The sequence below is a fragment of the Crotalus tigris genome, unplaced genomic scaffold, assembly GCF_016545835.1.
Source record: "Crotalus tigris isolate CLP2741 ecotype Arizona unplaced genomic scaffold, ASM1654583v1 scf7180000024391.5723578, whole genome shotgun sequence".
Lineage (NCBI taxonomy): Eukaryota > Metazoa > Chordata > Lepidosauria > Squamata > Viperidae > Crotalus > Crotalus tigris.
In genome coordinates, this window is record NW_024100561.1 from 281,985 (window position 1) to 308,457 (window position 26,473).

Genomic DNA, 26,473 nt, shown 5'->3' on the forward strand with positions numbered 1-26,473 from the left:
GAGGAGGAACCTCAGTACCTCCAGCAGGAAGGTCTTGGTACCAAATCAATTACTAAGATCACTAAATTGGTGGATATCGCCCATGATGCTCAAGGGAAGCATATTCAGGGAACCAAACCGGGTCACGCTCACGACAGATGCGAGCCTATTCGGATGGGGAGCCCATCTGGGAACCCAGATAGCGCAGGGCCAGTGGAATCAGTCGGACCTCACTCACAGCATCAATTGGCTGGAACTTCGGGCCATTCACCTGGCTCTACGTCAATTCTCCCACCTAGTAACGGGAAGGCACATTCTCGTTCTAACCGACAACGTAGCAGCAAAGGCCCATGTCAACAAGGAGAGAGGAACACGATCCATGGAACTGATGCAGGAGGCATCAGCTCTGGCTCGGTGGGCGGAAGCAAAATTGGGTTCCATCAGAGTGGAACACATCTCAGGGGAGGCAAATCTCCAGGCAGACTCCCTGAGCAGAGCCAAGGTGGATCAGTCGCAATGGCGTCTGGATCCGGCTCTGTTCGAGGAGATCTCCCGGAGGTTCGGGCGACCGCACCTGGACCTATTTGCCACTCCAAAGAACACGCAACTACCCAGGTTCTTCTCCAGATTCCCGACTCCGGGATCGGAGGGAACGGACGCTCTCAGGTGTCGGTGGCCAGCGCAACTCCTGTACGCTTTTCCACCACTCCCATTAATTCCGGCAACCATACACAAGTTGATCCTGGAAGGTGCAGAAGCACTCTTGATTGCTCCACACTGGCCACGGCGTCCGTGGTTTGCCGACCTTGTGGACCTCTCAATATCACCCCCATGGAAGATTCCCCCGGACCGAGTGAGATTCAGTCAGGGCAAGCTTCTACATCCAGACCCTCAATGGCTACAACTAGTCGCTTGGCATTTGAGCGGCAGAGTTTAGACATGCAATCCTATTCCTCAGGGGTGATATCGATCATTCAAGCATCAAGACGACCTTCCACAAACAGGATCTACGACGCTACATGGAAGGGGTTCTGCAGGTGGTGCTCTCTACATCACCTAGATCCAATTTCGGTGACTATTCCCCATATCTTAGACTACCTATTAGAAGGTCTTAATAAGGGCCTTTCAGTCAACACCATTCGTAGACAGGTAGCGGCCCTCTCAACTGTCCTTTCCTGTGACAATTCAACTTCTCTGTCGCAACATCCGGCGATTAGCGCCTTTTTAAAGGGAGCAGTCAATACTAAGCCTCCTGTTATACACAGATATCCTTCTTGGAACTTGACTAAAGTTCTTCAAGCCTTGACAGCTGCACCCTTTGAGCCTCTCGACTCATGCTCTCTCCATCACCTATCATTAAAGGTAGCCTTTCTAGTGGCTATCACTTCAGCGAGGAGAATCTCTGAACTAGCAGCACTATCAATCAGGAACGATCTCTGTACCTTCTTCAAGGACAAGGTGGTCCTCAGACCGGACCCTGCATTCATTCCGAAGGTAAACAGCATCTTCCACAGATCTCAGGAACTGACCCTTCCTGATTTCTGTCCGAATCCCAGACATAGGCTAGAACACAGATGGCACAAACTGGACGTGCGTAGAGCGCTGTGTTACTACGTAAAGCGCACTTCGTCTTTCCGTAAGACGGAAGCTCTATTTGTTTCCTTCCAACCATCAACTATGGGGAAGAAGGTATCTTCTTCTACCATAGGAAGGTGGATCAGAGCTTGTATAGCCCAAGCCTACGTCTCTCAGGCAATTTCAGTTCCACCACATGTAACTGCTCATTCAACGCGCAGCGCGGCCACATCAGCAGCCTGGTCCACACAAGCTTCAGTGGAAGAGATTTTTAAGGCCACAACTTGGTCTTCTCCTTCCGTGTTTGTTAAGCATTACCGTTTAGACTCCTTTGCGGCAGCGGATGCTGCCTTTGGTAGAAGAGTGCTACAGCAAGTTGTCTCTGCTCAGGATCCAGGGGCCTAGACATTCCCTCCCAGGGGGACATGAGGGCTTTGGTATGTCCCATCCATTGGACTCTACAGCCATCCTGCTGGAGAAGGGGCGTTGTCTTACCTGAACGCCTTTTCTCAGCAGGATGATGTAGAGTCCAAGCCCTCCCAGGTATTAGGTCTAGGCAGGCATTGGACAAGGAGCTACTATATTGAATTCAACAAACAGATCTCGCCTCAGTCAAAACTGGGGTCACGCCCAAGGGAAGGGTGTGGCCAAAGTTTTTACCCAGTCTGCCAGGCAGGAAGGCTGTCATAGAACCCATCCATTGGACTCTACATCATCCTGCTGAGAAAAGGCGTTCAGGTAAGACAACGCCCCTTTCACCCCGTTTCTGAGGAAATCCTATTGTATGTTTCTTGGGGACAGTTGGGTATATCAGAAATGTTATGGCATTTCAAGAACAGTATCAGTTTGGAGAGCTAACTTCCAGAGCAATCATTCCTTTCAGCATTTTTGCACACACTGGATTTTTTTAAAATTGAAATTGAATTTTCCATGTATCTGAAAAATGATTCACTTTCAGATCTGCAGAACTCCCTTAGAAGCTTACAAAAAGTTACTATCTGAATAATGCATCATTTATATCTTCAAAAAGAACATTTTCAGAGTGAAGAATGACCAGCCATTTGTTATATATGTGTATTATGAATTATTTGTACCTGCAGCATATAATTTCCTAGATGTTTATATGTCTAAAAATACAGATGCATAATTCAAGCTTCTTATTGACAATTATTAATTGTGGTTAAGCAATGCATCCAAAGCATAGATCAAAGAATTGGAGGCTAAAACGTATGATAAAAAGTTGTGGGAACTTGATATGACTAATCTAATTAAGAGAAGGACTAGCAGTGACATGATAGCAGTCTTCCAATATTTGAGGGGCTGTCAAAAAGAGGAGCAACTGAGGGCAAGACAAGAAGTAAGGTTTGGAAACTTATTAGGGAGAGATCCAACCTAGAATTAAGGAGAAACTTCCTGGCAGTGAGAAAAATTAATCAGTGGAATGGCTTGCCTCCAGAAGTTGTGGGTGCTCCATCACTGGAAGTTTTTAAGAAGGGATTGGACAGCCATTTGTTTAGAATCATATAGAATCTCTGGCTTAAATGGGGTTGGGCTAGAAGACCTCCAAGATCCCATCCAACTTTGTTATTCTGTAATTTTGTAAGCTTAAAAAGGATTAGATTGTAATTGCTATGAGAAATGTGGATCCATCTATCCAGATTTATAAATAAGAAAACAGTTCACATAACTCTGATAGGAATGAAGCATGAACTGAAAAGTAGATTGTTGATTAGATCTTGAGATACAGGTTAGAAAGCCCAAAGCAGTACTATAAATCCAGATTCATATATATAATTTGAAATATGAAGAATTGAGGCTCTATCCCTGGGAACATAAACAATTTTGTCTTTTGGAATTCAGGAAACCTTTAAATTGAAGTTTATTTTTTAATTCCCAATCTTCATTTCTTCCTCTTCTTTTCATCATTTGTTTTGTTCTCTTCACTGTTAAAAAAACTTTGTTGTTAAAGGCTGTAGAGATTACTTAAGGAAAAACATACAGGAATACCTGGAGACCAAATAAAAAAGATGAAATAAACATATAGGATTGCTTTACACTTTCCATTTCCTTTCCATTACCCTTCACACAGAGGCATGTTACTTCATCCTGTCATTATGTCCATTAACCTTGCTATACTTATTGTAATGGAATGTGAGGATGACCTTGGGGAATGAGAGGAAGAGAAGTTGTCTAATAAATAATCAGGCAAGAGAAGAGTTTTCCTAGTGATATAATGGTCAGAGAAAGAAATTAGAAAGGACTCACCCTAGCAGATGAAGCAGTTAGCATTTGGCAGATTCTGTTAATGTAGCTTTACAATAAAGTAGCATTAGTTTCCTGTCTGGTTTACCTGGGAGGGCTAAAATCAACTTTGCAGATTTGAAGGTGCAAACTTCCTGATGCTACTTTTAACTGCTTCATCCATTAGGCTGGGTTCTTCCTAAGTTTCTTTCTCTGACTATTAAGCCCCTGGGGGTTCCTGCCCCTCTGGTCTGAATGTTTCCTAAGTAGCATACCTTCCGTTCTTTCCCCAAGATCATCCACACATCTCATTACATCTATATTGCTCTGGAAGCCTAACCTAATATCCTAATATCAGTTAGACAAGAATTTTGTTTGACAATTGTCACTGTTCAAAACCTGTTTTGTTATCTGGCTTAATATTATTGATTACCTTTATATTGATTTCAGTGTGTCTCATGCTGCCAGTTGTGAATGGCAAAAATTAGGATAACCACAAGTCAGCAGTAGCAGCTACAGAATGGGAGGAAGGGAGAAAGAAAGAGAGGGAAGAGAGAGGGGGGGGCACCAATATTTGCTGCCATATAGTAAATAGAAGGGATTTGTGCAGCCCAGAGTAGGAATAAAAGCTATTTTGTACCAGATTGCTGATCTAGTGTTTGCTTCACATCATATCTACATTATAATCCTATAGACCAGGGATAGGCAATCTTGGCTCTTTTATGACTCGTGGACTTCAACTCCAAGAATTCCTGAGCCAGCTGGCTCAGGAATTCTGTGAGTTAAAGTCCACGAGTCATAAAAGAGCCAAGGTTGCCTACCCTTGCTATAGACTATATGTTCAGTCAGTTATGTCTCTCGATTAGTGTTATTTTGTGTTAACAAAAATAGCAAAGCACCCTATTGCATTTATCAATTACTACAGTTGGGTTAGATGGGAAGAAGGGGGAGGAAAATGGAAGGGAGAAAAAAAGTTTAGAAGCTTAATTGGTGTTTCAGATGTGTTAGTGAAGCATTTTATTTAAGATTATCAGGTTAAACCCATGCCAGAACCATGGTGTGAAAAGTCATTTAAAAATAAGAGGATTTATTTCCTTTCAAAAAGAGACTTGACAGTTTAAAACCAATAGACAAATTAGCAGATGAAGCAATTTTGCTTTTATATAAGATGAGCTTCAGAGTAGGAATTGATATTAAATATATATTTGGCTTATTGATTAATAACAAACTTTGTTTATAATAATTATTTATATCTCTTGGCTATTAGCTGATTCAGATCCATTTTATTAGGGCTTATTAAAATATGTGAAAAGAATATTGTTAGGTCAAAATAATGGTATCCTGAATTTTATTACTACAGTAAACAATTGAAGTAGGTTTTTAGTGATGGCAGTGATGTGCAACGTTTAGTATGGGTGACCTCTCCAATATATGTATGGCCATATTTTGAATTTTAAAAAAGGTATAATCCTGAGTGGCTTAGGTAGAACCACATAAGCACAAATTGCTATGTGTTTTAATTATCTGTCCATTTATATGGTTATCAGTAAATTATTTCTCTAAAACCTGAGAATAGCCATATCTCATAGTCATTATTTACTTCCTTCAGAACTTTCAGGTTCTTAATGTTGAAGTAATACATATACTGGTCCAATAACACCTGCAAGGATTTAATGATATCACTGAAGAAGGCTAATGGGTTTTTATTTATTTGAGTTATATCCAGTGGTGGGATTCAGCCAGTTCGTACCACTTTGGCAGAACCGGTAGTTAATTTTTTGTTGCCCAGGCCCAGAACAGACTTCCGGAAGCGGCGTCCACAGAGAACTGGTTGTTCACATATTTGAGTCCCACCACTGGTTATATCTATCTTTAATTTGTACAAATTAAAGCACCATATATTTTTACAGATTCCTAATTTCTAGCCCAGCATTATACCCTGAAGCATTATACCCAAGCTTTATATTAAGGACTTCTTCAGATATCAGTTTTAACATCAAAACTGAAATAGAAATTACTTCTTTCAGCAGAATTGTATGTCTTTTAAAAAGGAAGCCCCAAGAGATTGCAGGTAATTTGTCCCTGATAAATCTGCAAAAGTACAGATAGTAATAGACTACAACTGGTTGCTTAATAACTGATCAGATTTAGGACAGCCTCAGAATGGATACTTTACAGCCTTAAAGTACTTCTGACGGTTATAAAATATTGCACACTCCCATTCCACTCTCATGTGATTGCAATCTGGGCATATGGCAACCTATAACATTTTTTGTTGCCAAGTTCCCTTCAATCATTTGATTACCGCTTGTAATCTTCCCTGCCAGCTTCCCCAGAAAATCAAAGCTTTCCACTTGGATTTCTGCAGGGAGGATTTTCAGTACCATAGCGGAGAGGCACTTTGTGCATAGCCCTTGTTAGGCCTCCACCACTTACCTGAGGCAGCCTACATTTCTTCCATTACTGTTGCCTTTCCGCTCTGGAACCTGTAAAAATCCAAACATGCTCAACCCCAGGACTGATGGGAATTCACTGAAATAAAGTGAATTCTGCAAGGGGTGGCTTGTCTCCAAGGAAAGAAACAGTTGGGGGATTGCTTTTTCCAAACGCCTGGCTGCTGCTGCTACATGATGCCATTTTCTCCTACCCCCAGGAAAAATGTATGCATTTGGCCTGGGTGGCAGGAAAGGCATAGCGGAGTCGGCGGGATCAAGAGAAAGAAAGAGCAACAAATATGTTCCCTCCTCTTTTTCCTCCTGTCTTTGTCTCTTTGATCTCCAGTTGGTCTACCTTCCTCCTCTCCCACTTTTTTCTGCTCTTCTCACTCACTCTCAAACTCACCCCTCCTCTTTCTTTTACACACCCAGTACACAGACACCCACACCATGCACAAATACTTTCCTTCTCACAGTTCCTGTGCAGATTCCTAGAGGAGATTGGCTTCAGACTGGCTTCCTGAGGGTTAAATCATCAAGCAGGTTCCTAGAGAGGAAGAAGATCCATTAAGCAGAGAGGAAGCAAATCAGAATTGTGGTCATTGAGTGAATAAGTTACACGGGCATCTTTCTTAATGATTTTGATCCCAACTGGGGTTGTAAGTTGAGACCACTTGTACCTTTGCCAATTGAGCATTAGGATAATGACATGCTTGCTTAAGGTATGCTGCTCCCAACATGCATACTGCTGCATATGTGGCTGTTGCATAGTTTTATTGTACATCAGGAAAGTTTAGAATCCTGGCTTGCCTGAATTTCAGAAACCTCTTACTGCTTAAAAACTTAGAACTGCAGTTTAAAAAGGGATCATCTTCCTGCTGGGCATGCTAAAACACCTTTTGTATTTCAGCCAATATACAATATAAAACACACTATCATAGCATTAACAGTATTCCTCTTGTGCCATAAAATCTCATATACTGTATTTGGCATGAATAAACATTGCTTGCATGTGGCTAATTGAGCTAATGCTTTTGTAGTTTGTTATGAAATAAAAATGTTGTTAGATGCATTTTATTCTGATGTTTTACAAACATGAGTTTGAGCTGGTATCTTTATCAATCTTCCTTAGTAGCCATAATAAATTTACATGCCAAGATGGAATAATGAATAAAAACCCCATGCGCCAATTCTGAATGAGCTTAGATTTTTTTATTGGTAATTAATAGCACTACATAATAATGAGGGCTCTGTGCCAAAGTTGATATTGACTTTTTTTTCACAAGCAGTACCACTGAAGGGTGCTATGAATCTTGCACAATAATCAAAAAACAAGATATTTAATTTTTATATAATCAGGAGCACTTGAGTTTATTTTGCCTTCTGATTTCATTGCTATCTTGAACTACAAGGGAAAAATCTTCTGAAATGGAAATAATAAATGTGTCTTGATGTAATATGGGAGTCTATAACTTAAAGAGAAGAATTACATGTGCATGGGGAATCCTTTGAGCATGGCTATAAACACTCTTTTGATCCCTGACCATATAATTTATTTAATATATTTAATATTACAGTGTAACTCCTGAAAATGATGGATTTATAACTAATGCTAGGAATTAGTAAATTGATTTCCTGTATAAATTAGAGATGGATTTATTGAACTCTGTGAATGATTCTAGAATAAAATTTCAGTTTTTGTTCATAGAGCCTACTGTTAATACTAGATTTGTTCTCTTAGTCTATATGTCTACATTGACATTCTATGTCTGGCATTACTATCTACCATAAAATGTAATGATTAGAAATATTTGTACAGTCCATATTTGTCTTGCACTGAAATTAGTTCAGCTGATAAATTAAGCAAGAAAGATGGGACGTGATATTAGATTTGACTGTTGTATATACAGCTAAATATTAAATTCAAATTATGTATGCTTCAGAAAGGATGGATGGATGGATGCATGGATAGAATTTTTAAAGTGTCACTTAACATTTCTTCTGTATGAAATAATAATAATAATATTTCAACATTATGAACTGGGAGATCTGTTTAATAGATGAATTCAACTTTTTGATTTTAATCTGGACACTTCCATCAACCTATTACCAAATGTCAGATGTCAACATTCTCCAAATTCTGGCAAAATAGATCCAATTCTTCCCCTCTCCACTACAGAAGACATTTCCTAAATTTTTGTGCCTTTTCTTTACAGAATACTCTTCATTATTTCTGAGATAAAGAGCTGCAATTTAGTGAGTTTCTGTTTGTCATGTAAAAGATTATGAGTTTAAACCTTGAACTAGCAATATAAGAATGAAAACAACTCAGCAGTGAAAATCCGAAGAACTGCAACAATTCGCTACCTACAATTTGGACAATATGGATCAGTGCTATCAATTAAGAAGAATTGAAAAGTTGTTGCCAAAAATATCCAGCCTGCTCTATTTTGTTCCATTATGGGGAAAGACATAAAGCAGCAAATCTCACATACAAAAAAATGGCAAGTTTGTCACAACAGGATATACTACACAAATTTAAATCATAACTTCCATTCCAATTTAGTGCTTTCTCTTAAAAAATCTTCGGTGTACAAACAATTGAATTCTCTTGGGACACCTGATTAAGGTCCATACAAGTGGAGTCAAAAAGTGCCACTTCCAGATTTTCTGCTATCTCTTCTATCTTCTCCCCCTTTTCTACTTTTTTTTAACCACTGTATAGGGGGACATATTATACTGGTGATCTGAACTTATTTTTTGCAGGAAGTTTTGACAATAAGGCTAGAACATCCAAACAATTAAGATAAAACTGAGGATCAAATTTCTTCCCAAAATGATGTATTTTTAATTATAGATATATTACCATCACTTGCTTGGATAGCTTTACAATGAAGTGATCTGTCTGCCTTGCTTCAAAGCAGGCAAAAAAGAGAAGTGAACAGCCCAACCTAACAAGGAACTGGAAAAAAATAGTGGGATAATGGGCAATTTTAAACATTAAATTGAACCAGCTAATCATTTGTTTAACTTGTGACACAGCTTAGTATAAAGTGAGTGAAGTGTCTGTCTTGACACAACGGCAGTACAGTGATTAATGGACAAACAACTTCCAACCAACTATCCTTCTCTCCAGAATGTGCGCATAATTCTAAACAAAGACCAAGGCAAGTTCTAACCTTGAGCTGTCATTAGGAGATTACAGAAACAGGGATTTAAATCAAAAACTTGCCTTTCATATATCCAGAACTGTGTCTGCTCCAAATTGGATGATGATGGAAGCTTCAGTGTTATCAATCAATCAATGTTTTATTATGCTCACACAAAATTAATACATTAAAACAGAACAAGATATAATAGTATATTATGGTTAGTGGTGAGATCATCAATAGATGGTCAAAGTCTGTCTAATTTTATAGATAATACAGCAAAATTTAGTTACTTTCAAAGAAACTGCATCATACTGATCTGATGGTAACAGCTGTACATAAAGCATCAGAATTTTTGGGATATTTTACCAAGTGAGGAGTTTTATGAATCCATGAATCCTTAAGGGTAAAATGACAAGAATTTACCCTAAAATCTTTTTATAGCTGGCACAGCCTTAATCTTTCTGTGGTCTTTGGATAATCTTCTATCTCTAGAAAACTGTATAATGTAAAATATATTTCCTCCTTTGCCATTCTTCTCCTAGAGTAGCTAACTACTCATTGATCTTGAATTGTCCTGGAATCTGCTTCTCTTCAACAATCTCATTCTGTCTAATTCAATCTTAGCTTGCTAGCTGCTTTTCTTCTCTTGCTCTGTCAAACTCCAGTACTGCTAACTTTCTGTGAGTTCCTTAATCTATTTCAGTTTCCCCCTGAGAGAGATGATGTTTGTGAAATCCTTTATTTGTTCTTCTCTCAGCTATTTTGGAAACTCAAGTCATCAGCCACAAGTACAATTTGTATGTCTAGGAGATCATGTAGTAGAATGATTGATGTTCTTTATCTTCTCCATTCTGTCACACAAGACATACATGCTTATTAACTGGACTTTTTTAAATAACAAAATCTGGCAATGGCTAAGAGCAGAAAAATTGAATAAAGAGATGGAGAGGCTAATTCTGGCTGCACAAGACCAAGCCTTAAATACATTCAAAGTCAGAATTAAGAAAACAGTAACAGATAGCAAATGATGCCTCCTCAAAGAAACAGAGGACCACCTGGTTAGCTGCTTCAAGAAGATCACATAGACCAGTGGTTCTCAACCTATGAGTCGTGACCCCATTTGGGGTCGAACGACCATTTTACGGGGGTCGCCAAACAACGCGATCCGCCATGTTCCCCCTCAGGGGGCGGCGCCCGTGCATGCGCGCCACGCATGGGGGGCGGCGCCCGCGCATGCGCGCCACATCCATGTGACCGGGGGGCGCCGTATAAAAAGGTTGAGAACCACTGACATAGACTGACGATAAACAACAGCATGACAAAATAGCAACAATAGTGCACTGGAATATCTGCAACAAACACCATTTGCCTGCAAGCAAGAATGGTGGGGGGCAAAAATAGACAAAATAATAGAAAATGAAAAGGGTAAAGTGCTCTGGGACTTTAGGATTCAAACAAACAAAGACCTGCCATAAAATTTTTAGAGGATGAATATGGAAGTACCTGAAGACAGCACAATAGAAGAAAAGGAACTGGAGAAAATCACAAAATACAGAGACCTGCAAATAAAAATAGTATGACTGTGAGAAAAGAAAACTTTTGATAGTAAAAAAAACTAAGTAAAGATAATATCAATAATAATAAGCACCTTGGATACAATCCCATAATATCTACAGCACCTTTGAAACACCACCAGCATTAACAAAATCCCTATCAGTCAATTGCTAAATTTCTTGGAACAGCTTACATCCTGCAACAATCTCTTTAACACCATCAACCAACACCCTCTGCCTATACCAAGTTCTTGGGAAGGACTCAATAGGTGAATAAAAATGATAAATCCAGTCTAAACATCTGGCTGATTGTGCAATGAAGCATAATAATTATAAGTAGATCATACACTTAGAGTAGCTCTGCAAGAAGATCACACAAACTATGATTATAAACAAAAATAACAGTCACCAAATGGAACACCTGTAAAAATTACCACGTGCACTTGTCAAATCTACCTTCAAATCCAAAGAAGAGTTGGAATCAGAAGGAGGTATCTGTCAGTGGTTTACATATTTACAATTGAAAGAAAGGTTTAAAGAAGATAAGAAAGTTATTGATTTGACTTTGAAAAAATGAATTGGAAATTGTACTGTAGTAATGATCAACATATAAATGCCAAGATTTATAAACTACTATTGAGATCGAATTTGGAGAAAGAATATGTGAAGCATTGCATGGGCAAAGAATTTTAGGTATAATATAATGCTTGAACAATGGGAAAATATGTAGACAAAGGTTTAAAATTTACATGAAATTATATCTTAACATGTTTATAAAATGATATACCATGGATATTTAACACCAGATAGACTGTCAAAAATGTATAAAGATATTTCAAATGTATGTTGAAAATGTAAATGTAAATAAAGAACTTTTTATCATCTTTGGTGGACCTGAGATAAAGCAAAAAAAAAATAAAATACTGAGCTATGACTCATATTTTAATACATAAGACTTTTAAAGTTAATATAAAAATAAAATCAGAGACTTTTCTTTCAGAGTTAACGGACAAAGTTGAAAAAAATGGAAATTTGTTATATTTGTTGACAAGCAGCAATAATTATTTATGCACAGGAATGGAAAAATAGTTTAATTCGCACCATGGATACTTGTGTGAAAAAAAATGATGCAACTAGCAGAGAGGACTAAATTGGCTGCCTTAATCAAAGAAAAGAACACATTCAGTTTCATTTCTGCTTGGAAACCACTTCTGGATTTTGTGCTTGAGATGGGGGGAAAAAAATGGAATGTTGACTTTGGGTTTTCCTGATTAGATAGAAACCTCTGAGCAATGAGTTGTATTTCCAAGCTGAATTTTTATAAACATTTAAATTGCTTCTGGAAGAAGAGGTGATTGAAGCTATATTGTTTTCTCTATTTTTTAACATTTCTTTTTAAATATGAGCAAAAGTATAACAAAGAAAACCTTTTAAAAAAAAACAGAAGTTGAACAGACGGGTAAAACAGCATAACATTCTACTACATCTTCATAAGAACCTTAGCAATAGGGAAGTTTGCTTCCCGAAGCTCTGCCTCTTTATGCAACATTTAGTACCTATATTTCCCAAAATAATTTTGTTGATCCCCATGGGTACACATAGCTAGCTTGATCTCTCCCTCCAGTCCCAAGAGAAAATCTTCTCCCAAACTGCCTGCTTTTTACCAATTCAGATTTTGAACATGTAATAATGAGGTCTAATTAGCGGGAAAGAGTCCTGATAAAAATAGCTCAGTTAAAGTAGGAATCACAGGAGAGAATGTAAGAAGGAGAATAAAAGTGCAGTGGAGGTGAGGTTGAGATGTGATGGTTCAACTTCCTGCTCAAATGAAGGAGTTCTCACAAATCTTTGTTTGTCTCTGCAGTTAATAATTTCACAATTTATGAATGTGTACATATTGGCCCAGATGGGCAGGGCCCATTCTTAATCAGGCTCTCTGTTTCAGTAGTTACTGTATTTGACTACTGATCCATGGTAGCAACCACTGAGGTACTGGTGTTGATTAGAATGTTATACATTCGTATAAAACAGCTTAATTAAGAATATGGGACTATTGAGTTCTAATTCATAGGCCGTATCAGCCTTGTTGCCCATGCAATCATCAGATGGGGAGGCTGGGCAGCCAGTATAGTTAAGACATTGAGCTGGCAGCTTTGGAAATGCATGCATGAATTTAAACTAGATTGGTTAACTTAAGAACTTAACTATTTAAGGGAATATCCTTTATTTCAGATATTGTGAAAGAAGTGTATTAGTATATCATTACAGTAGTATAACAGAAACTACCATTAAATATTTCAGATCCAGCTGTAGTTTACAAGCATGTCTGTACATGTAACTGCCAGATTATACACACCAGATTGTTTTTTGTATTTTAATAATGAAAATATATTTCAAGAATTCATTCATAATATTTGTTATAAATGTTTTGTTCAGACCTACACACATATGGAAACAAACACCGGGCTCAAATCAAATGTTCTTCAGTAGAAACGCAGTGCTTTTCCAGTATCTTTGGTGCTATGAGGAAGAGATTATGTATAAAGCTCTTATGGCACTGACCTTAAAAGCAGTTAAATGTTATGTGATGAAAGAGATAATCCCTCGCCATATGGAACAGCTTCACCCCTGAGATAAGGGAAGCCCCAACTCTCTTAGATTTCCAGAAGACTGGGAAGGCCTGGTGCTTCCCCCCCCCCCCGTCAGGCATGGAGCCAGGATGTCTATTGAGCCCAGTATAGGTGAGATGTTATGATGCCTCACTTTACATATTATTATTGCATTTTGTGGGATTTAAATAAATATATACATTATTATGATTATATGTATATATAATAATGAGAGCCAGTTTGGTATTATGGTTAAGGCATCAGGCTAGAAACTGGGAAGTTTAATCCCATCTTAGGCACAAAGCTGGCTGGGTGACCTTGGGCCAGTCACTTTCTCTCCTGTCTCCCAGTTTCTAGCCTGACGCCTTAACCAAAATACCAAGCTAGCTCTCACTTTTACAGTTAAAAATCATTTAACAATAGGCTGGCAGATGATTTCAGTGCAAATCCTTTGAGGTCACTGAGTTTGTTGGCAGTGCCAGGGTGTAGACGAAGTATTGAAAGGCAGGCTCACGTGGATTAAAGGTATTTCATATAAATCTCTATTCAATGCAGTGTTACTCCTACGATAATAATATTATATGGTTAAACAACACTCTCCTGATTGTATTTGGAGGGTCACTTGCAATAATTTTACATTTTCTTTTGGAGTATAACTGGACTTTGAACCTCATTATGTCACATTCAGAGAATAGAGCTTTATTACATCAAAATTTCCTTTACAAATCTGAACTAAAAAAAAAATAGCTGACCATTTGATGGCAACAGAGAATAAACAGGTATCTGTTTGTTGCCATCGAGAGTTCATCCAGATCTGCAACTTGGATCTGTTACCACTATTTGAGAGGCCCCACTTCCTCCTCAGAGTCTTTCTGCTCCTGAAAAATAGAGGACATTTGAGAATGATAAGATAATCTGCAGATAGAGCAGAAGTTATCAGATGCCACCATTTCCTCAGAGAAACATAAGACTGATGTAGAATCCAAACCCATATACAATGTCAAGAAATAAAAGAGTACAGTAGTCATTGAAATAAATTTCAACTATTATAATCAACTATTTTATATAGTGTCTGAGGACTTCAATAAATGCTGGCAATTTAGTGTCAATTCAAACTTTAACCCAAAGTTTAAGAATACAGATAGTCCTCTACTTACAATCACAATTGAGCCCATGTTTTCTGTAGTGAAGCGAGTCATTTTTTAAAAGAGTTTTGCCCCATGTTATAACCTTTCCCGCCACAGTTGTTAAGTGAATCACTGCAGTTATTAAGCTAATAACATGGTTGTTAAGTGAATCTGACTTCCCCATTGACTTGGCTTGTCAGAAGGTCGAAAAAGATGAACACATGACCCCAGGACACTTCAACCATCATAAATATGAGTCAGTTGCCAAGGGTCTGAATTTTGATCACATGACTATAAGGATGCTGCAACAGTCATAAGTGTGAAAAACTGTCATAAGTCACTTTTTTCAGTGCTGTTGTAACTTTGAACGGTCACTAAACGAACTGTAGTAAATCAAGGGCTATCTGTACTCCAAATACTGCTATAATTTACACGTGATTCTAAGCCAAACTACTTCGGGTAAATCAAATGTTACAAAGTCAAATAATTTTGTCAAGTATTTTAACAATTTCACAGTTATAACATCTTGTGCTCCAAATATTGTTACCATTATCTGTTGTACAAACATTATTTTTTTTCTGACTTACTGCCAAATTTAGATTGCTAGGTAATTTCTGGGACACCTTGATAGTGTTTATCAGTTGATTACAATACTAAAGATTTGTGATAAAGCAGTTAAGTTTCAGATTCAGTGGTTTATAATCCTCCAAGATTTTTGTCAGTTTTAATGTATATTTTATGGTGTTTCTTTTTTTCTCTCTCTTTTTTTTCCAGTTCAGCTGAAGAACAATTTCACTGGCAAACACAAGGTAAAGTTTATTTTTTCTGACTTCTGTGCTGAATCTTGTTGCTAAGAGGCTCTTTTTCCATTACTTATTCTCTGATTGTGTTTTTTCATGGGGATACAATATCTTTGAACAGAAAAAGTTCAAAAAGTATTTTCAGTAGTGCTTAAATGTTGGTGAACCCTTTTGAATTTTTAATACATATGCATTAATATGAATTAAAACATGATCTGATATCTATACAAGCCCTAAAACTAAATAAAGAAAACCCACATGTTTATTTAACTCATTTGTTTAATTGACTTTTCTTTGTGTAGTTTTAGGATTTATATAGAGAATAGACAACATTTTAGATCTTATTTATTCAGACATACTGAAAATTCAAAAGGGTTCCTAAGCTTTTAAGCGCCATTGTATGTTAAGAATGACCTCTAGGTTCTGGTTTTTGTAGTGAACAACTTACCTATTCCTGTATGTGAACAGAATGCAAATCAATTATAACTGAAATAAATTGAAGAGCAAAATCTATTTATTGCACAACATCAATATGTTAGAGTGGGCAATCTGTAAACTAGCTTCATTTTTGTAGCAAAGATCACACTACTGAAATGCGATGGTGAACTGTTGATTTACAGCAGCAGTTTCAGTTGGTTTAAAAAAAATAGTAACAATATAGATTTGCTGTAACTTGCCGATAAGGTTAATGCAGATGTTTTTCAAATTCAAATACTTAATTAAAACATACAAGGAAAGTGGAATGAAAATTGTGCTCTTGAGCCCTCCAGTGACATTACTCAGTTATCAACATGTTTCCTAGTGAGGAAAAGAAAATTTTAATTCCAGTCCACTGAAATGATCCATCTTTAGTATTCTTAAATTACTATTAGCAGTTCAAGCAGTTATGGAAATGGTACTGAAGATATCTGATTGTTTAATAAATTTGGTTTTTTAAAGGTTCTTATCTTCAGTTTTCCAAATTTTTCTTTATGTCTTTCCAGATATTTGAAATATTTAAAATAGCATTTTGTTACAGATGGTCAAAAGGATATAGAAGATGAGCTTACAACTGGTCTTGAACTTGTGGACTCTTGTATTAGATCTCTACAAGAATCAGGAATACTTGATCCACAGGATTATTCAACTAGTGAAAGTAAGTTTCCCAAGAACTGTTGTTGTAGCCTACCCACAATTAAAACTGTTCAGTCTGTTCAGAAAAACATGATGCTTTTAAAATAAAAGGCCTTGGGGCTATTAAAGATCTTTTTTATATAATCTTGAATATTTAAAAGCTAGTGGTATTCGCTGAGCAATTGCTCATGTATATATGTACAATAATCACCACTCTGTTTTAGAGCTTTTTTATAAAGCACACAAAAAGCAGCATGGGATTTTTTTATGTACAGATAGTTTACAAGAGGAATGTGTAGAAAAAGAAAAGGCACCAAGGGTTTAGAAAAGTTATTTATTTTGGTAAATCAAGATGATTAGTCCAAAGATGCGTTTTCAAGAGAGAACTGAACTTTCTTGTTTTTCTTTGAAGACATTTCGCCTCTCACCCAAGAAGCTTCTTTAGCTAATCAAGATGATTAACTTTTCTACTCTATCAAAACATTGAATTAAGTTTTCAAAAGATTTTATTCCACATGGGTAATATGTGATCATCAAAGAGTTGGTTCCTTATTAAAGCATTAATTTATAATAAGAATTCATAAATAACCATTGTTTATTGCTTTTGAACTTCACTAATACCAGTTATAGTATATCTGGTAGTTCATTGCAATTGCCATGAGTTTACAACTGCAGTAGGGAGAATCTGAACATATGTTCCTTATCCTTCCTTCCTTCCTTCCTTCCTTCCTTCCTTCCTTCCTTCCTTCCTTCCCTTCCTAATACTTCTTTTTGATTGGAAAACAGAGCCTAAATATATAACTCCGATACAACTTTTTTTTTGTTAAGACCATTTCCCCCCGATTTTTCTGTTTTAACTATTATCTATTATTTTTCCTGCTGCCTGATTAGCAGAGTTTACAGAAAGATTAGCCAACCATATTTTATCATAGTGGGATCAATGTGATTTGTCTGTTGTTCAATGTGTCATGAAATCCAGAAAATTAACTGAGTAAATTATGGTCAAAATAATCATGCTAAGTGTGGCTTGCAAATGGAGCTACATAGGAGAAGGACAGAGGCTACTAATCAGACTTGGTATCCAAGTATAAACAGAAAAGAAGAGATGTTTGTTGAGATTTTGCTTTCCTCTACTCTATCTTCTCTTTTTAAATTTTATACATGTGTATTGTTTTGAATATATCGGTATTCTTTAAAAGTATAAAAGTAAGATGCTGCTGCTGAAGATAATATCCGGGTCTCTGAATCAGATATGAGCAGAAAACTGACCATATGACAATATACTCTGTTCTCTAATCTTTCTCCAATACATGCACAAGTTCCTAATAAAAGTTGGAGAGCAAGCAGCAATGTAACATTTCCCTGCGCTCCCTAATGCAATAAAGTGAGGCTGCACTTTACTGCTAACTACCTGACTTAATAGACTTATGTTCAGTTTTGCTTATGTTTTACATGTTGGACTATAGTTATTTAAAGCTTAGCAGGCCTGACCAATTAGCAGAGATGATGGGAACCAGTACAGTAATCAACATTGCTAGCTCTACAGAGCTAGCAAGCAGAGTAAAGCATAAATGCTTTCTAAGCAAGTTTCCGCAGACTGAGTGAGTTATCAACCACAATGCTCAGACTTTTCTTTTTTCTTTGACCTCTAGATATATACATGCGTATGTGTGCTTATACATATCTTTCTAAGTTTTAGCAGCCCAGCTTTATTAGTTTCATAGAAAATAAAAGATTTCAAAGGAGGCATGTAATATCATCTTACAATCTGAAGGGTTATTTATTTAGCAAGGCATTCTTTTTCACAAGAGAAGGAGAATTTAGGAATTGTTACAGGTATCAAAATTTTCATTTGACAATATTCAAAATGTAGCTGAACAAGAAACAAGTGGTCCAGAAGAATCTTTTTTTAATACTGTTGACTGTGTTTCAATAAATATGCTTCATTTATGTATTACTGTGGTCCTCTAAATTTCTTAAGTTATATTATATAGATGTTTTACTTATATGAATTCGTTAATTATGACTGGAATTTTTATCAGGTGTTAGAATCTTTATTCAGTTGAAATGCTACTCCACTGAATTTCCAGGTGGAAAAAAATGGTGAACTTGTATGTAACCAAACAGCAGATATGATGCTGAAGTGAAGATTGCTGACCAAGTGGTGACCCTATTTCATTAGAGCTTCTCTGGATAAGGAGAGGCCAAGAGATCACCAACATAGGCTCTTTGTGAGTAAACCCGCAGGATCCAGAGGAAACCTGCCAGTGACTCACAGGTAAGAGCATCTGGAGACTTAAGAATCATCAAGTTCACAGCTTCAAGTGGAGCTTGCTAAAGGACATTAGGTTCATCCAAACTCTGTTTTCTAAAACACATTTTCATTACAATCAATAATCCAAAGAAAATTTTGCCTGGGGTGTGACTAAAGTGAAATGCAAAGAAACAACTATAAGGATTTTAAAATAATTGAAAGCAAAAAGCTTACCAAGATTTTGAACTATGAAAATGTAAAACAATCAAATTTGGAAAATTGATTATTTTAAAGTTCTTTTGAATTAAATAACTTTGAAAAATGTTTAACAAATTTTGGGAAAAATAGAAATTTTGGAAACTGAGATAGAAACAATAAGCCAAGAAATGGAAAAAGAACTCCCTGGAGTTGTTGGTTTTAATAATTTTGGGAGAATAAGATGAAGAAGATATGGGTTCAGAAATGGATAAATACTGTACACTTTGTCAGGAAGAAGATAAGAGGCCAGGTGTGAGAGAAAAGAACACATCTCACTGACTGATAAACTCAAACAGAAAAAAACACCATTGCAATGGGACAAATTGGAAAGAGTGATTAGAACTACTATCTGTTGGGATGACTAGGGATACAACAAGAAGTACTTGTTTTAAAGAAGAAGACTGGAACTCTTTATGGACTTTTTGTTGAAATTGGATAAAAAGTGACTGTCAAGTTCCATCTGAGAAGTCCAATGAAGCAAAACATCAGAGACATTGCAATCTCTAATGTAAACTTTATTAGGCATTAGCAAACCAGTACGATAGAAGGAAAGCTAGCTTTGAGAATATGGCAGGAAGCAGATAATTAAAAGAGTAAAACTTTCTCTCCCCTCTTTGACAGTTCATGTCACATTGTTCAATTAATCTTCCAGCAATTGTTATGAGAAGAAACTTCAATTCGCCAAAATGGCTCTTTGGCAGCTTCGGCTCTCATGCTGATAGGGAGCACCTGTGGATCCCAAACTCTCCCCTGCCCCCCCCCCCGTAACTGTAGACAAGCTAGAAGTACTACAGCGATTCTAAAAACAGTAAATTTCGTAGCTTGACAGTGACTTGGTAATTTCTGGATTTGCTTATTAAAAATGATTGAATATGGGAAGAAGGTCTCAAAGAACATGAAGTATGTTTCTTACGATCTTAAAATGAGACTAATTCAACAAAATATTTGAATATTCACTTAGATCAGTGAAGATCCAATAAAATTTCAGTAATTTTAATGGTTGGCTATATAAATTAGTAGGATGGAAGTATTGGAAGTATAAGCTGGTGAGGTGACAATCATATGATATGGACTTTTACTATTTCTCCATTTGCATTTGCTGTGCAATGTTAGTTAATATGGTGCTATAGAGCTACATACAGTTTCAAAATATTGTTTCAGTGGAAGCTTGGAATCAACTTCCACTGGAGGTAGTGGGTCAGTCATCAATGACTGAGTTTAAACATGTTTGGGATAAGCATGTTTATCAACTAACAAAATAAACAAAACTATTTTATGTTGTTCAGAATAGCTTCATAACTAATTTGACTATATCTAGCTTAGATAAATGGCGATTAGTTATGATGACTTTGCATCAGCAATATGTCTCCTAATTTCATCACCATATTGCAGTGGTGGCGAACCTATGGCACGGGTGCCAGAGGCGGCACTCGGAGCCCTCTCTGTGGGCACACATGCCGTTGCCCAGCCTTGCCTCCTCCCGCAACCCCCTCTCCAGCAGACCCCTTGGAGGAGACTCGCCCCTGGGCGTGGCCCACGCGGAGCAGCGCAGCCAAGGACATGGCAGCCAGGCAGCATAGACAAGACTCTGCCCTCACACCCCATCGTGCACAGATGATGCTGCAGGGCACAGGCAGAGGCCATGACCGCCGTAGTGCTGCTGGGCTGCCTGGGCGATCTGTGAGTGGCCCTGAGGGCAAGCGGGGTGGGGGATGGGGGCAGGGCAGGGGGTGGAGAAGGGGCGGGGCCACTTTAGGGCACTCGGTCTCTAAAAGGTTTGCCATCACTGCCATATTGCATCACCAATATGTCTCTTAATTTCAGTTAAGAAGAGGACATACTATTAAAACATATAATCCAACAGAGCCCATTGTCATGTGTGTATTTGAGTGTATGTACATATAATGTATTTGTGTGATTGCATTTACTTAAGTAATTTGTTGAAACTGAGAAAACCTATAGATAAATACAGCTTTATGTAACAACTGCGTAAATATGGAGAACTGTTCCATTAAATTGTAGGATACAAGAAACAGTTTTTGTGGGCCATCTCTTTCAAACTGTAACTTTAAAATAAACACTGGGAATATGCATTTCTCTGCAGTTGCAGTTATAAACATCAAATGTGCCAGGTGTGTGTAATAATATGAGAATCTCCATTTATGCGATATGAAACATCATTAAGCTATTTTCACTTTGTTAACAGTCTGCTTTCTGCAATTCCCCAATGAAAAATACCAACTTTTTTGTAGAATCTACAACATAACTAGGCATTTGCTTATGAAAATATTAGGTTCTTGATTTTTCAGACCTGTTTCTTCTACTTGTCACTTCCTCTTAAAACATAATTAAAGTACATGACAAAGGACCTAAAGCTACTTTATTAGATGCATAAAAAGCCAATTCAATCAAATTCTCCATTTTGAAAAAAACATCTACCTATCAGATGGTTGAACAAATAAAATAAGATTAAATCTGGCATCCTAAACTAGCAGTTTGTTAATCAGTGACAGTTACTTCTTATATTCTAGCAAGGTAACTTTATTCTGCTGATCTTGACAGCATCTTGAAACCCAAGTGAGGAATATTTTAACCCCACTGAGAATAATCTGTCTGATTTCAAAAAAAACTGGAACCCTGAAGGTTGATTGGATAGAAAGATAAAAAGAAATTAATTAGAAGATTTAGCAATATGTTTAACTTGATATATTACAAGTGTTATATTGTAATGCAAACAACAATGCTAATGCTATTATCTTAATATTAACATTTATATGCCAGATACTATATGTTTGTACTTTACATATACCATTTTGCCTTAAGAAAAATTAAAATGCTCATGTAAAACTACCATACTTAACATGAAACATTAGAATAGCTACATAATAAATTATTTTATTGCTTGATTAATTGATTGCATTAATACAAAAGCATTTATTAAAATATCATTTTGACTGAAATTTCCAGTGATGTTCTGATTTTCCCTGTGAGATTTTCCCCAAGAGAATTTGGAAGCAAATTTTCGATTCCACAGTCCCAGTAATTCTTGTGAGTGAGAGCACTGTTTTGTGGTGATTCACCTCCTTTCTCAGTGACCAGTTGTAGTGAGTGGGGGAGGGAAGCAATGTTGACCCCTGGACCTCTACAGTGTGGGGTGCTTCAGCATTGCCCTTCCTCTTTAAAGTCTAACTGACATCATTAAGGGAGGTCATCCAGTGACACATTTTCAGCTCCAACCAGCCAAGTAATGCCATTACAATATTGGACTAGTGTCTGAAGGCTGTAAAGGTTAGATGGGAAGGAACCTAATAAGAAGTGATTCTGAGTTTTTGGTTTTTGCAGATCTGGTAAAGTGTCATTTCTGAGTCTTGCTAGGATAGCACTCCCCTGGATAGAGCTGGTATGCAACTGGGGGGATTCACCTTCACACAGATTCATCTTGTACACCAATTCCACCTACTTTGGGGTGGGTAAACCTTGCTTAGTCACTTATGTTCTGGTCATCTTCCACATGGATTATGTTAACATTCTGTACATGGAATTGCCCTTGAAGACCGTCCATAACAAAGTCTCTTGGAGAGCTGTGCAAATTTACCATATATTCTTGTCTGGTTCAGCATGTGGCAGCCCAGTTTAATTATAAGGATATACTACAGTATATTCATACTACACCAGTACTATAAAAGTCGCATTGACCATTATTTAATTTTGGTGCAATTCAAGTTTTTGTTTTTCATCTTTAAAGTGTATGTTCCATGGCCTGGATATCTCCAATCCAGGATTGAATATGGCTGCCTGATATGATAAGGAGAGTGCCTGCCAAGAAAAGGATGCCTCTGCAGATTATTTACACCAAGCCCACTATCAAGTCTTGGTGATGGCGCCTTCTGAACGTCTGAAACATAGGAAAAACATAGTTCTTAAAGGAGAGGGTTTGGAGACAATTGGGAATTGGGGACTAATGGCTGTATTGTTTTATTTGGGCTTTAAACTTATAATAGTTGTATAGGCTGCTCAGGGCCTATGAGAATTGAAAGCCATGGAAATTAAATGATCATTATTGTCATCATCTATATAGCACTTTAGTGTATCCAAATCTTTAGGATACTCTCAGAAATAGCAGTGTTCAAAGATAGATTTATGAATAGTGCTTATTTATGTGTCTATTTCAGCTGTTTCTATTTTTCCTGTTCCATCCTGTCCCTTTGCCATTTTTTTATCCTTTATAAGAATCTATAGAAAAAAAACTATAAACAGAAGCATATGTAACATGTAAAGAGAGAAACTATAAAGCAGTATCATGTAACAGTCAAGTAAATAACACGGAGTACTCAGATATATACAAGCATTAGCAGAGTGTTGTGTAATTATGCTTACTAGATCTAAAAGTAATTACTGCATGAGAGACAGTGCAATTTAGGGAACTGAATTAATTGTATTTATCTGGTAATTACATAGTATCTTGTAAATAACCTGACATTACATTATAATTACCATCTGAAAAAAGCTAACTTAAAAGAAAGGAAATAAAAAGGACAAAAATTTTAGTTCAAGGAAAAGAGAATATGTATTTATTGCTTTGAAATCTGTACATTCCCTTCAAAGCACCAATTTTTCCAGTCAACTTTTTGGAAGGGTACAAAATCAAAGGCAATCTAAACCAAAGAAAATGTAATTTCTTGGCAAGCTTGCCCAGCAAATGACCTTTTCTAGTGATCATAACTGGTACTGAGTTTAATGAATTATATGATTAATACTTAGTCTAATGATGTATATGATGTATATACAGTCCGTCTGAACACACAGGTGCATGGAAATATACCAGCATAATATAGTGGATTAAAGCAACGATATGCCAAAGACCAGAAGAAGATCAAAGTATGAAAGATGAATAAAAACACCAAGATTCAGGACATGAAATTCCATAATCAAGAACTGTCCAAGAACAGCTGACCCCTCTCCATTTTTTTCTAAAATGGTAACAATTTTACATGGCAACATTGATGAGAACCAGCTGTTCAGAATCAACATTTTGGGATTATAAAATAGAAGATGAAGGGGACCACTGGCCCTATGTGTGTAGTTGAATGAAGTATGTGAGTGTGAAAAATGTAAAAGTTTCTCATTCTATAGTTTTTTATGTGCTATTTCACCCATTACCATTTCTATACTTGAAATCATTCCAAAATCAAAGGGGCTACAGTACAAATTTTGGTAGCTTTTTGACTATTAATTTTTAAATTAGCTTTCTGATTACATTAGTTCAGAAAATTGTGTTGATTGGCAATGTATAACTTTTAAATAGTTGTGCTGGAATTGAAAAATGCACTAAACGGATAATTATATTCAAGCTTTGATTCCATAAATCTATGCATTCCTTATTGGGTAGTAAACATGATCTTATTCTTAAAATGTAATCAATAATTGTAATAAATTTTTCAAGCAGAATAAAAAAAGAGGAAGTTAATAAAATAATAACAATATTGCTTAGCATTTATGTAACTAATCGTATTTTTATTTCTATATAATAGATAATAGTGAAGATAAAATGATTGCTTCAGATAAACATATGGAAGAGACTCTCATACTCTACATTCTTAAGATGTCCTAAAGAAAAATAATGTATATTTTCCTAAGAATATTGTACTATTTTGTATCCCTAACAGAATCCTTGCAATGTGTTTCGGACACATTATATCTATTATTTATTATTTATTGATTTGCTAACTGTATATCCTACCTTCCCTCCAACTACTCAAGGCATTTTCATTTTATTCTTATAACAGCAATTCTATGAAGTAGATTGAGGAGAGGGAGGAAGGGAGAGAAAGGAAGAGAGGGATGGGGAGAGGGAGAGGGAGGGAGAGAGAAACGGCACCAAATTCATCCAGTGGCTTTAAAAGTGGCCTGGAACCTTGATTTTCCCAGTCATAATCCAACATTTTAACCACTAGACCACACTGGTTGCTGCTGGTTTATTTCTGGCCCAATTTAAATGACTGATGTTGTCTTTCAAATTTTTGAACCCAAACAGGTTATCTTACAAAGGAGCACTCTCCAAACACATTTTTAGATATTCTTGGAGATCGTTCTGCATCAAGTTGTATGGATGTTTGTTAAAAAGATAATCTTCTGGATTATGGCTCTTGGTTGCAATTGGGGGCATAATAGTAATCTGTGCAGGCAGATATTATAGCTACTTTTCGATGCATAATTTGAAAAAAATCTGTTGGTAAAATATTTTGAATGGTTATTATTGGAGTCATTACATCCAGTACTCTCTCTTAAAAATTCCCATCATTATCACACTTACATGGTTATTTCTACAATGTTTTAACATTGATTTCATCTTTGAAACCACATGAAAGCAAAAGTCATGCATTTAATTAAAAATAAGATGAAATTGCCATAAATGTAATTGAAGGAAGGAAGAAGGTCCAAAAGAACCTCCTCAATGTCGCATGATTCTGACGCTGCTCTTAACCTATTATGCTGTTTGATTAATACATAAACATTCAAATTGGCTAAAAGATGCCCCCAATTAATTGGGCAGAACATGTTAATCAAATTTGATTTTAGTATAAAAAATGAGATCTATCCTCTCATTAGAAAATGCTCCTAAGGCATGCTATTACGGCACAAATATATAGAGTTACATAACATAAATATGTTTTTATCAAATAGTGTTTTTATTAAGATACAGATTTAATAAAAACCGTCTCTGGTAGAACATGATTATAAAAATTACAAGTCTGTGTAGTTAACCTTCATTGATGATATATTGATGATTTACCATTGGTATCTTCTGAGGGGTTTTTTATTTGTTTTAGTTTTCTAATCTAGTTTTCCTGCTATAGGATTTCCTGGTGGATCTCCCATTCCACTGTTATTAAGATCCACAGCTTATTAATGCTCATAGCTTTCTATCAGATTAAACTAAGATTACTAGGTATTTTTACTTGCTGTAGCAAATTTAATTAATTAATTACAATAGCAAAATGACAGTATGGCCCCTTGCATGTACCTGCGTGTATTTTTCTACTTATCCATAGCATTTTCTCAGATTTCCCCTTCTGATATGTACTCATTTCTATAAACGAAACAATAAATTGCAAGCTTCTTTTCAGATATTTACTGAAATCAAACTAAAGCTGAATTTGATACTAAAGTTTTAAATTCTGTATTTTCCCTCTCCATATTTGTTAGCCTTCAAGATAATCCAGACAGAAAACACCACCAGGAATATTAGCACTGTCTTTTATTGTAAGGTTGCATTAAATAGAATGCAAGGCTAAAAGTAGTTCTTCCCTCCTCTCTTTTTGTAGTCTCTGGAAAACTAGGGAGGGTCCCTTCTGAAACACTTTGCAAGCTTTTTCT

General features: G+C 36.6%; 1 protein-coding gene across 13 annotated transcripts in view; it reads left to right on the forward strand.

Moving 5' to 3' along the window:
• The window catches only part of CTNND2 (catenin delta 2), a 524,740-nt gene that overhangs the window by 204,891 nt on the left and 293,376 nt on the right, over positions 1 to 26,473 (forward strand). For all 13 annotated transcript variants that reach the window (XR_005555019.1, XM_039329341.1, XM_039329329.1 and 10 more), the window contains 2 exons: positions 15,446 to 15,480; positions 16,490 to 16,606. Coding sequence is in view for 12 of the 13 variants with exons in the window: in XM_039329341.1 (XP_039185275.1) it covers positions 15,446 to 15,480; positions 16,490 to 16,606 (152 nt within the window). In the remaining variant the exon portion in view is untranslated. The remainder of the gene's footprint in view (positions 1 to 15,445; positions 15,481 to 16,489; positions 16,607 to 26,473) is intronic.